At 34.7% G+C, this 13,231-nt stretch overlaps 1 protein-coding gene across 3 annotated transcripts in view; it reads right to left on the bottom strand.

Annotated features, from left to right (window-relative positions):
• The window catches only part of LOC126816902 (mitochondrial inner membrane protein OXA1L), a 158,238-nt gene that overhangs the window by 82,936 nt on the left and 62,071 nt on the right, over positions 1-13,231 (bottom strand). For all 3 annotated transcript variants that reach the window (XM_050543711.2, XM_050543712.2, XM_056099507.1), the window contains exons 5-6: positions 3,581-3,666; positions 368-532 (exon numbers count right to left, since the gene is read on the bottom strand). In XM_050543711.2, coding sequence (XP_050399668.1) covers positions 368-532; positions 3,581-3,666 — 251 coding nt within the window. The remainder of the gene's footprint in view (positions 1-367; positions 533-3,580; positions 3,667-13,231) is intronic.

The following is a 13,231-nucleotide window of genomic DNA, read 5'->3' as shown; positions in this document are numbered from 1 at the left end:
GCTAATGTGTACATAGGACCTCGGTTTTCCGTACCATCCAAACGACTAGACAGCTGTCCTTGTCAGGCCCTTCATCCTGCATCACTGACAATGGGGAACCACGCCGGTAAATCTGGATGAACTTTGTCGTTCAATGCAGGGATCGAACACCCACCTCCAGGCTAGCAGGCCAGCGTCTTACCCACCATGACCCTGTACACTTACAAAACGATAGATGCTTTTTAAAAGATGGTTTTGTGACACCCATACCACATTTCAATGTGGCCGCATAAAAAACAGTAGCCTCTATCTTGTTTACGAACAAACTTTTGACGGACTGACAGCATAATACAGCCACACTTAAATGTGGGCATTTAAAAAGATTTACCTCAATAGTAGCAGCAAGAGTGGCTACTGTTAGCATTGGTAGACAATATACAGGATCAGGTATACTTAAATCTGTGAACCAAAATATGCCACCATCTTTAAAGCCTTCAATTGGTAATGTTGACATCTGACGTAAAGCAAAAAACATGGATAAGAATACTGGCATCTGAAATGGAAAAGATAAGTACCCGTCTTGTATGATGTTCAAAGGTTTTAATAATAGAGATTGGGGGCTAAGGCAAAAAATCATGCGGTATCAATGTGGTTTTCAACATTATAATCATAACCAAAATGCTTAACCAGTGTCAAACATACCGTGGGTCAAATATGCTACAAATCGACTCAAGTGTGTTCCATACAGTCAAATATTAAGCGGATGCACTGGGATCAGAAACATTGATCATAAAAAATAATCTCTAATATGTGATGGATTATGGCCGAAGACTGTCCATTCTGTCAATAGAAAGAACAACTGAGGGGCGTTAGCCCCAAAGTTTTTCTTTGTATTTACATAATGGACAGTCTTTGGCTATTATAAAACTTAAAACATGGCACCATAGAGATACAAATAATGGATAGTTTTCTAAAAGAACAAGCCACCAAATAATGGATATGGATATATTCTTGAAACAACATGCACATGCTCATGCATGCATGTGACAAAACACTGCAGTTATAATGCAAGCATACACAGACAGTCCAAAATATTCGACATGGAGATGACATGTTTATAAAACAGTCGAAAACAAATATTAATAATGACAATATATGTGATAAGCATTTGGATATTGATACATTTGGTAATGTACTCGATATGGAAGTTAATAGCCGTAAAAATTGTGATGTTCTTGATACGGAGGATAATAGCCGTCAAAGGTGTGATGGAAAGGCTGGTGACGAAAATGATTTAGATATTAATAATATTCTTAGTACTGTGGTTAATATGCAGGGTACTAGCCGTCCAAATTTTGATTTGAAATTTAATATATAGGACACAGGATCAAAGGCACAAACCATTTCAAGAAATTTGAACTCAACTGTCATTATGGTGTAACGGTGATATATTTGAACAGTTTTTAAAATTGGATAAAAATTGTGACCTGTATACATTGTAGGTTCCACAGGCTCAAAACATGTTTTTTTTGTTCAATCAGGGGCCATAATCCAGGAAGTTACGGTCCGATATATGCGCCGATATCGCAAGGAATCGAGATCTTTGGGTAATAAACACGCATGTTCAGTTTCATCAAAATGGGCTAAAAATTGTGACCTCTAGTGTGTATAATCAGGGGCCATAATCCATGAAGTTACGGTCCCATACAAGCCAATATCGAAAGGAACTAAGATCTTTGGGATATATACCTATATTTCAAGTTATGACCTTTAGAGTGTCCACAAAGAAGGTGTGAAAATGTGGGCGTATGAAAACGTATCATCGAACTAGTGCCCAACGTACTATTAAACGGACAAGTGACATATAACGAACGGATTTAAGTGGAATTCTTTATGTAGACAAACACGTGAAATCAACATTCGGTCATGTGACATTTCGGTAACTATGAGGTTTTAAAGTAATTTCATGTACTGTAATTTAATTTGTTCAGAGAATAAATTATCCCAAAATACATGTTCATTTTTCAGATAAGTGTGTATTATTGGTAAACCTGTCCATTATTATTTGATTTTCATAAAATTTCCAGTGTGTGATACCTAATGCCATTTACGATTTCATACAAGTAATTTAACACTTTTACTGTCACCGGAAGTAACGTCATTTTGGCAAAAACTGTATTTTTAACCTTCAAAACAGATATTTTATTCAAATGAGTCTGATTTGTATTGTTTTTAAAATTATGATATTTGATTCCAATCAACAAATAGATTAAACCCACACAATCATACAGATACCAAAAAATGGTTTCTAACTTGTATGGTTGCAGAGAAATAGACGATTTTCTACAAGTCACTTTTCAAGGTTTTTGGTCTATAAAAGTGGCAATTATTATTCGATTTACATAAAATTTTCACCATGTGATGCCTTATGCCATTTCTGATTTCATAAAACTAATTTAACATTTTCAATACCACCAGAAGTAATGTAATTTTGTCAGGATCATGTACATGTAACAGAGAGAGAGAGAGAAACGGGGTTTAACGTCCACTCGACACAAACTAGGTCATTTTGGGACTAACACATGGTTTAATTTTATTTCAATAATTCACTTGCGCGTAGGGGTCTTTAGCAGTGGGAGGAAACCGGAGCACCCGGAGAAAACCCACGAGGTTGGACAGGCGACCCTACTCCTTGCCACGTACAACCGGGGTTTCAAAACCATGCCAGTTGACTCAATGACAGACTTTATGGTACAGCGCGTACGTGCTAACCATTCAGCCACCCAACCCCCTTACATGTAACAAATGTATACAATGAATTGATATTGCTGGATTTGGTTGATTCTGCATACATTTTATTTGATGTGTGCAATGCTTCAATATGGAAACCTGTTTAATAGTTTCATCCGTACCGGAAGTGACATATGTTCAAGGGTAACGGGGCACCAGTGAAACCTGTCATTACTGCATCGCAGTTCTAGTTTTCTAAATAATTTTTACATCAATATTTATTATTGTTTTATTTTGAAATCAGTAGCTATCAGGCAAGAGTTAAAACAAATACAATCAAAATATTTATGTGCCTTCTCTCTAGAGCTGGAAAGGGGTTCACATTTGAAACACATTCCGCAGCAGCAAATTGCCCATTTTGGGTGCTATTGAGGCAAAACTAAAATATGAAGGAATTGAAATCTTGAAGGGAAATTTTGTTTACAAGTCCAGAAGTTTGTGAATTTTTTAAAATTAAACACTGTGTATAAATCTAAAAAGTCAATCGGATATTAACTTTAGCCTCTAGAGCGTCCACAAGATTTTTGAAGTGATCAAGGGCCATAACTCTGGCAGTAATTATCCGAAATCGCTGAACATCAATAGGCTTCTTCGTCTCATGACATTAAACACTGTGTGTCAAATTAAAGTCAATCGGATATTAACTTTAGCCTCTAGAGCGTCCACAAGATTTTTTGAAGTGATCAAGGGCCATAACTCTTTCAGTAATTATTAGAAATCGCTGAAAATTAAAAGGCTTCTTCGTCACATGAGCAAAGACAATATTCGACCATATTTCAATGTGGGCGTATAAAAATGAACTGTTAATTACCTGTATCATTGGAATCATAAAACTTTTCACTGGATTTATATTGTTTCTTTGCATAAAGGTTGCCAATTCGTGCCCTGCCTTTGCAGCTGTAAACAAATTTCAAAAACAATATTGATCCATATACAATTTACAAACGTTTTGGGAAATACAAAAGATTATGAAATAAGAGGGTACACAAATTTTTTTTTTCTATTGTTTTTTTTATATAAGGAATCAGGCCTGCTATAGGTAGTGATGTACCAATATGGCTACTATCGGTTTTACCGATATCACATTTCGACAGTGAATCATATCGGCCGATACAGATTCAATTAACGATAATGATTCATTAAAATCTATTACCCATTAAAATGCCTCGAATGTCATGATAATTGATGTAAACTCGAATGTCATGATAATTGATGTAGATATTATGTTGTTGATAGTCAGAAAACTTAAGGTACTATTCTATCTCGGAAATCAAATACAAACATGTTGATTATTGAAGGAATAACTGGGTCAAGCTTCCTACATAGTTAAAAATAATTATGTAACTTTAAATTTCAAAGAGAGGTTGCCAGGTAAATAATGCATATAAATTTCAGAAAGATAGAATGATAACTTTTGACGTTAGAGCGTTCACAAGGTTGAATAAAGTGAAACAAGGGCCATAACTCTAGACGTAATAAAGGAAATTATTGAAATTAAATATTCTTCTTCATCTCACCAATGTGAAGAACATATATCAATTTAAAAACAATCAGATCATAACTTTTGGCGTTAAAACGTTCACAAGAAATTGTGGACGACAGATGGACGGACGGGGCCAACGGCAATGTAAGTCCACATTTCCATGTGGGCGTATCAAAAGTACAGAATATGCAGCTAGAATTAATCCCTTTGTGGCATTTAGAAATTATGTTATGACACAGTCATGTAGGACAAAAATCACTGGTTTATTATACACAAGCATGACGCTTCGATAAGTATCATCTTATCATTATCAATGATTAAGTTTGATAACTTGTCATATGCATTAGGTTAAAACATGTAGAAATTCTAACTGCAAACCAACGCTATAAGAAAATTAAAAGAAGCTATAAACATTAAAATATTTTCACTAGAATTAAAAAATAATTTGGGACTGTTTACTATGGCATATGATAAAGTTATCAAAATTAATCAAAGAATTTCATAGACTGTAACAAGCCAACAGTCAGGATGATGTCCCCCACTCAAATCCCAAAATAAATAGATGACACATATTAATTAATAGCAGATTTATTTTTTTCAAAAGTATCAAGCAATTAAACTGATTATCAACTATACATAGAGAATCTCCTACAAGTCTTTTTTGATATCAAAAAATATCAACAAAAGTCGGTAAAGTAAAAAAAACAAGCCAACAGTGAGGCTGATGTCCCCCGCCGAAATAGGAAAATAATTAGAGGACACATATAAATTTATCACAAATTATCTTTTACAAAGTATTGAACAATCAAACAGTATATCTTTACTTATAGTCTAAGCATAAGTTTCATCAATCTCACTTAATTAGAACTAAAGTTATCGTGTCCCAAAGCATCAACCAATCAAATTGCTTATCTCTGCTTACGCTAAGCGGAAAATGCTCATCTTCAAACTCCATCAAGGCATTGACCTAATCAACACATACACCAAGTTTGAACATTCTAGCTCAATTAGGAAGAGAGTTATCGTGCCCCAAAGTATCAACCAATCAAATTGCTTATCTCTGCTTACCCTAAGCGGAAAATGCTCATCTTCGAACTCCATCAAGGCATTGACCTAATAAACACATACACCAAGTTTGAACATTCTAGCTCAATTAAAAGTTATCGTGTCCCAAAGCATCAACCAATCAAATTGCTTATCTCTGCTTACCCTAAGCGGAAAATGCTCATCTTCGAACTCCATCAAGGCATTGACCTAATCAACACATACACCAAGTTTGAACATTCTAGCCCAATTAGGAAGAGAGTTATCGTGTCCCAAAGCATCAACCAATCAAATTGCTTATCTCTGCTTACCCTAAGCGGAAAATGCTCATCTTCGAACTCCATCAAGGCATTGACCTAATAAACACATACACCAAGTTTGAACATTCTAGCTCAATTAGGAAGAGAGTTATTGTGTCCCAAAAAGTGTGATGGACAGACAGACGGACAGACAGACAGACGGACGAAAGGCGGGGGACAAAAAATGAGGCTCTCCCGAGTTTTTTTTACTTTATCGACGAGTTTTGATATTTTTTGATATCAAAAAAGACGAGTAGGAGATTTTATTTATCACCCAATCTTTTTTTACATGCATAAAAATAATTCTTTGCTATAGACTTAACTTTTACTGAACCTGATTACATTACGGCGTAGTGATACATCATTTTTTGACAGCAATTCAACCATTGCAAAGTCCTTTATATTGGCCTAGTGTTTCTATCAAATCAAGGTCAATTAAATATAAATAATTCATTTTTAATAAAAAAAAGAAGTTACTTTTAATAAAAAATAACCGTTCTTTGAAAATACAAAAAAGTAGTTCCTTTTTAACTGACCAATCAGTAGATTATGAAATTTATCACACAAGCGATATCTACTGTAGAATGTATTATTGGGTGATAAACTAAGTTTTATCACTATCAGATAGAATCAAAGTTATCTTGTCCAAAAGCATCGACCAGACCTGTCAACTCTACCACATCACACGGTAAGTGCCGCGAAAAGGACTCATGCATCGCTCTACTGCGCGGTAATAGATTTCTACCGCATTTTCAAACCAAGGTTTGTTTTTTTTAATTTTCTCGCCAAAATTCTTTTCAACCTATTTTAGAGTTAATAAAGTGGATATAATTATTGGCATGTGTTCCAATACTCTGAAAATGAGAATCGATAAAATAAACAATAGCGATTGCCACCTGTTTACGGCAGCAATGGGCAATGGCTGATATTTTCGTTCGCGCGCGTAGAGCATCAATTACAAAATTTCAAATGCACCACAACCTGGAACTTTAATTTCAAGATGAGACTACGTCTCGCCGATTGGGATATACATGGAATGCTCTCTCAAATAAATGCCAAAACAGATTTTCGGAATCTCGGGAGAAAAAAAAAAAATCCTGTACATTGTGAGAGGATAATCGCCATATGGGGAGTATGATTAAATCAATGCCAATATTAGTCGTTTTGCAAAACTATTTTTTTTTATGACCCCCATAAACACTATAAAATCTTATAAGCACACCAATTATCTTATACGAAACAATATTGACAAAAAACTCTCACTCCGAGAACACTAGGATATTTTTAAAATCATGCTAGATTAAAGTGGTCATTTTAATTATTTTTGACATTATTTCTTTCTGTAGGCTACATATTCAATTTTGATCAATTACATCAATTTTATATGGTTACCATTGCCTGTGTATAGTTTATATCTATTCCCCATTTAATGTAATTTTTGTGTTGTTGAGTCTGCAGTTCGATCTATCATTTCTAAATTAATTGCCCTTGGAAGTGCAAATTTACGCGTTTTTGGAAATCTACTGTCAAATCATGGCTTCTACTACATTTTTTACACTACCCAACTGCATTGCAGCTCTGAGAAGTTGACGGGTCTGGCATCAACCAATGAAACTGCTTAGCTTTAGCTCAAAATGTTAATCATTAAACTCAGTCAAGACATTCACGTAATGAACATCTACATCAAGTTTAAACATTCTACCTCAATTAAAAGCAGAGTTGTTATGTTTCGAAGTCTTGACCAATCAAACTGCTTATCTCTGCTTAGCTTTAGCTAGAAATGTTAATCATTGAACTCAGTCAAGACATTCACCTAATGAACATCTACATCAAGTTTAAACATTCTACCTCAATTAAACATACACTATGTAATAGCTAAATCTGACTTTTGCTGGTCTTTCTTTAGGCCTGAAATGTTATATAAACTATTAATTAGACATTTATTAACAAAACAAGACCATAATCAACTCTTGATGGCATCGGATACTTGAGATTTTAACTAGATTAAAACGGTTACCACTGTGCACACATCTTGTCAAAACTACAAACAATGATAATGTTGTAAATGAGGGTTTTTATAAAGGTCATGTGATTAGTGTGACGTAACTGATGTTAAACAAGTCACTTATTATAAAGCTACGAAACTATCAACACGTCGCTACTACAGTTCATCTACTTGTGGTTCAACACAATGAGTCACGAAATATTACATTGGTGTCGCTGTAAATTCACTTGTCTACGACTACGGTTGAATATTGGTTTATCGACTGGGTCATAGCTTTCAGAGATTTCTGAAGGTCCTACAAGTGCTTATTCATTGCAATTTGATATATCCGGATAAAGAAGAAAAGAGAGAGAAGAGTAAATATACGACATTTCAACAACAATATTAAAGATTACAGCATCAACCCATTGTTACAGATAATTATTATTCTTTGTTTCACGTAAACGAAGAAAAGTGGTCACGTGAATTGTTTTCATTGACGACTGCGTTAGTTACACTTTATAGGCGGTCAAAGCTGCCAAAGATTGAAACTTCTAATTAATCTAATTCAATGTATTTATTCTCGATAATTTTCACGAATTGTGCTGATGTACATCGAGTGAAAACTTATTTAATTCTTATAAGCGGAAAATGCTCATCTTCGAACTCCATCAAGGTATTGACCTAATAAGCACCTACACCAAGTTTGAACATTCTAGCTCAATTAGAAAGAGAGTTATTGTGTCCCAAAAAGGGTGATGGACAGACAGACAGACAGAGGGATGGACCGACAGACGGACAAACCCATTTTAATACTAGTCCCCTGCTTTCTTCGAAAGGCGGGGGACAAAAAACAATAGGCAGGTAAAAAAAACTGGTTTCAAGTCCAAACATTTTAAGACAAACGAATTAATTTTGTATGATGTCTAAAATCAAAGATACACAGCAGAATGTCATAATTTGGTCATGGAACTTAAAAATCTAAACGTTTCGAATGATAACGTAGCAGCGGTTATATCCGGGACTAAAATCTAATTACACTTCATATGAGTAAATGTACTAAATGCTAGCATATCACACGAGAGAATGTGGTCCTAATTTTGAATTTGTTGTTAATATATTATATTTTATGTTGTAAGTAACCCTCCCCACTGTACCAACTTCGAATTCGAATACCCATCAAATCTCCCTGAAGCTCGATCTTTATTGTATTTGTAATACTTATAGAATATCGTCATCGTACTTTATCCGGCGATGTGTATTTTAATTTCCACTGTAGCAATATAAACAGTTAATATTAAGACATTTAACACTATAAGATTGGTATCGTTTAATATGGTTGTTTTAGCGCGAATAACGATGCATACAGTTTAATTTCAAAACATCGTTTGATAATTGATAATAACGCTTGAAAATTACAAAAATCGTTTAATTAGTACTATTCGTTTAATTTAATGGTTCACCGTTGAATTTCTTCGAGAGGTGTTTAGAAATGCAGAATCCGTTTACTTATCTAATGGGTTTAATTACTAGCCGAGCACTTTAATTTCCCGATACGCGTAAAAAAATTAACACCCGATGAATTTATCTACAGGGTTTAAATATTAGACGAAGCGTTTAATTTCCCGCAAGTCGTTCATCCGATCGTTTATTTTGATTTCGATTATTTACGTATGAATTACGAATAGAAAAGGTGAATATAAAAAGAAAATGCACAACCATCGATGCTCGCCTTACCGTGGTCGTAGTATTATTATCCATTATCCATTCAAAATAGTAATTCCGCTATTGACAAATACATCAAAAATCGGTAAATCACGTTCGAGGTAATTAACCATTTGGTGAATATAAAAAAAAGCACACCCATAGATGATCGCCTTACCGTGGTCGTATTATTATTATCCATTATCCATTCAAAATAGTAATTCCGCTATTGACAAATACATCAAAAATCGGTGATATCGTAGACAAGTCACACACATCCCAGGTAATCACAAATGAATAAACTTCCACCTGTAGGCGCCACAGGAAGAGATTGCAGTCAACCCCGCAATGTAATGTTGAACAACGATAATCTCATGAGACTTCTCACTGGCGCCAAAATCTCTATAGACAAGCTGTCGCCCATTTTCATGCGGGTCAAACAGTATCAACAGTAAATAAGCTTCAATGAATACTGCCTTGATGTTACGTAAACACTTGACTGCAGTACAACAATTACACCATGCGTAAATATAATTCTCAATTGCATGAAAATTCTTAAACAAAAACATAAAAAAATCTCAAGTAATTACGCATTGTTTGGATTGCTTCATTTAATTAGCTAAGTGAGAGTTCGGTTGTATTTACATACGTAATTCGATTTTAAATAATACGTAATCCGATTTTAAATAAAATGTTAAACACTTAATTAATTGCTATGGATTAATAAAAAAAATGATTAACTGAGTGAGATGTATGAAACTTTATATACCGGTAACAATTATGGAAATTCTTGTATATATGAAGTAATAAAAACATTATAGTAAATGATAAAAAAATCAGTTCCCGGGAAAAGTATGATAATTCTTTAACAACCAATGGTTTTCTCAAATTAGTATAAAATTAATACAGAAATAAATCATTAAATGGTTATAAAGCTGTGATACCTGACCAAAAGTTGTTACATGTATGTTTTTCTTGATAAAATATTAAAATCAAAATGAAAAAGACCGAGAATAAGCTTACGGTCACATACATATATAATTGTGTTAACTCGTCCACTCAAATCCGAATTTATATCATTGCACCTCGAATTACGTATAAGAATCAGATGAGGGATGGTAGCTGCATTCTTGGATGTTAAAGCTGCTCTCATTTATTTTTATTGCAGCTTTGAAGGATCTGACGTACCCAATATCGGTCATAATATTATGGAAATAGTCGTCTGAGTAAGAGACTGGAAAGTCATATACGGTGAGGGTTACTACTTTCGAGAATCGTCTGAAGAATCTGTATTCTATCCCCATGTAGGTGTGGCTTTCTTTTTCTAGTAGTGTGGTTTTGACCTCTTTCGTCTTCACGTGGACATGCCATTCTTCTTTAACCTGATATATTGTTAATATATCGTCCCACTTGCCGAGCAGGTCGATCAGGCACTTCAAGATAGACATGTCGGTCAATCTCTCTGTGCTACTGACCGCCACGTGTAGGACACCCTGCTGGTCTCATCTTCGGGGACTTCGTAAGTTTTGATTATGGGGTTCATAGTGAATAGAGTACTGGTGAATAGAATACTGGAGAACAGGTGAATTGAATACTGGAAAACTGTTGAATAGAAAACTGGTGAATAGAATACTGGAACACTGGATAACTGGAGCACTATAAGACTGGAATACTGGATCACTGGAGCTCAGGTGTTAACAGGGCGAACGCTAATGAACAAGTGAATGAGTGATATTTAAGTGTTTGAGATCGCTTTATTTACCACCCGCTTCCACCGAGGCGATATCGCAGATAATAACATGTTGTGTATATATGGTGCAATATTTTACATTGTGATTAGTTAAAACAGGGATTAAATAATTATTAGATATTTATATATATGCACAGTAAAAAAGGTATTGAGATTCGTCTTTTAACTACGATTATCATATTAGTCATTAATCACCTCCGAATCTATATCCCCATACACATTAATTACAGAAAGGGTCTGTGTATACACGCCATTGTGAGCGATTCACTTTTTAGTCATCCGATGGTTATTTTGAAAATACACGTACAACACAAAGTCATAGATGTCCGCTGTGTCAGTAAAGATTAATTATTTGATTGGTCGAATGCTATTGTTTCATTAATTCCTACCTGTGGCCACCTGTCTGGGTACTATATGAAACCATGTTTTTGAATACACATTCCGTTATTACAGTATGGATTAATTCTTTGATTGCTCAAATGCTATTGTTTTATCACTTCCCACCTGCATTATTTGTGATTGTTTTTAGTGTTTAGTGTGCATACATATAAATACATACAATTTGCTCTTTGTTATTAATTTATCACAGCTAAATATTTGTTTTGTTTGATTTATAAATCTGTTTCGAGAATGTTGATTTTGAGTTAGTACCCAACTTGACAGAAAAATATAACCCTGCTGTCCAATCCCCGTTATGTGGCCTCCCCGACACACATTATTTTTTTAATACCATACATGTACATATATTGTAATAGTGATAAATGTACCTTTGGTTTAATGCAATAGGTTTTTTTTGGTTCTGACACTATTTATTCAATAAATATTTACATATTATAAAAGTACACTATATGATTGTGGGATCTGAAAGCAAGCCAGAGCTTATATAAATTCATCTCCCGAGGAAATTATTTACAATAAAATATAAATACTTTGTATAAGATTGTAATCATAAATCGCAAACTGGTATAAAATTACAAGGTAAAAGTGTTTACTCTCATTTAATTAATCAAAACGTTATATTGGATATAGTATAAATCAGTTAAATTACGGAATGTAGTACAAACGTAGTGGGGTTAGCGAAATTATTATCTGATGTTCATAGCACTGAAAGGGTATTCGAAACAATGGTTGTGCTAGTAGGAGAAAGAAAATATTCTTGCGATGGGCAGCATCTGGCGTGCGATGGTGTCACATGGTTAGCCCTGTGTGACCTGTTTGAAAATGGGCGTCAGCTTGTCTATAGAGACTTACAGATAGCGACTTTTTGGCGCCAGTGAGAAGTCTCACGAGATTATCGTCGTGCAACATTACTTTGCGGGGTTGACTTCTCAGCTTGTGACGTCTATAGGTGGAACTTAATTCATTTGTGACTTAAAGAAGATACATTACCTTGTCTGCGATATCACCTCGGTGGAAGCGGACGTAAAATACAACTAACTAACAACAACAGATACATTACCTGGGATGTGTGCTTGTCTGTGATATCACTTCTGTGGAAGCGAACGTTAAAACAACAGGTAGTAGTGGGATGTGTGTGACTTGTCTACGATATCACCTCAGGTGGAACTGGACGTAAAACTCCAGGAACGAACGAACGAACGAACGAATGGGATTTGATTTACGGCTTTCCAAATGTATAATTACCTCGGACGTGATTTACCGATTTTTGATGTATTCGCACTTCATATTCAAATAATCGTAACATTGGACGTGATTTACCGACTTGTGATGTATTTGTCAATGGTGGAATCATTATTTTTTTAAATGGATAATGGATAATAATACTACGGTATCCTTTTGATACTGTTGGAAGCCATTCCTGTAGCTTTGTCTGAAAATGAGCGACATCTTGTATAGAGATCAACTATTAGGCGCCAGTGAAAAAGTCTCACGAGATTATCACAGTGACACGTGTACATTGCCAGGTCTTCTAGCGACGTGTACAGGTGGAAGTCTATTTTCATTCTTTTGTGATTTAAATTTGTCTGCGATATCACCTCGGTGGTAGCGGACGTAAAATACAACTAACTAACAACAATTAAAGAAAATACATTACCTGGGATGTGCTTTACCGATTTCCAATGGTATAATAACATTGGACGTGATTTACTGGTTTTTGATGTATTTGTCATTTTCTTTTTATATTCACCTTTTCTATTCGTAATTCATACGTAAATAATCGAAATCAAAATAAACGA

The sequence above is a fragment of the Patella vulgata genome, chromosome 3 (genome assembly GCF_932274485.2).
Source record: "Patella vulgata chromosome 3, xgPatVulg1.2, whole genome shotgun sequence".
Lineage (NCBI taxonomy): Eukaryota > Metazoa > Mollusca > Gastropoda > Patellidae > Patella > Patella vulgata.
Note: the sequence above shows the minus strand (reverse complement) of the source record. Positions and strands in the feature narration are given on the sequence as shown.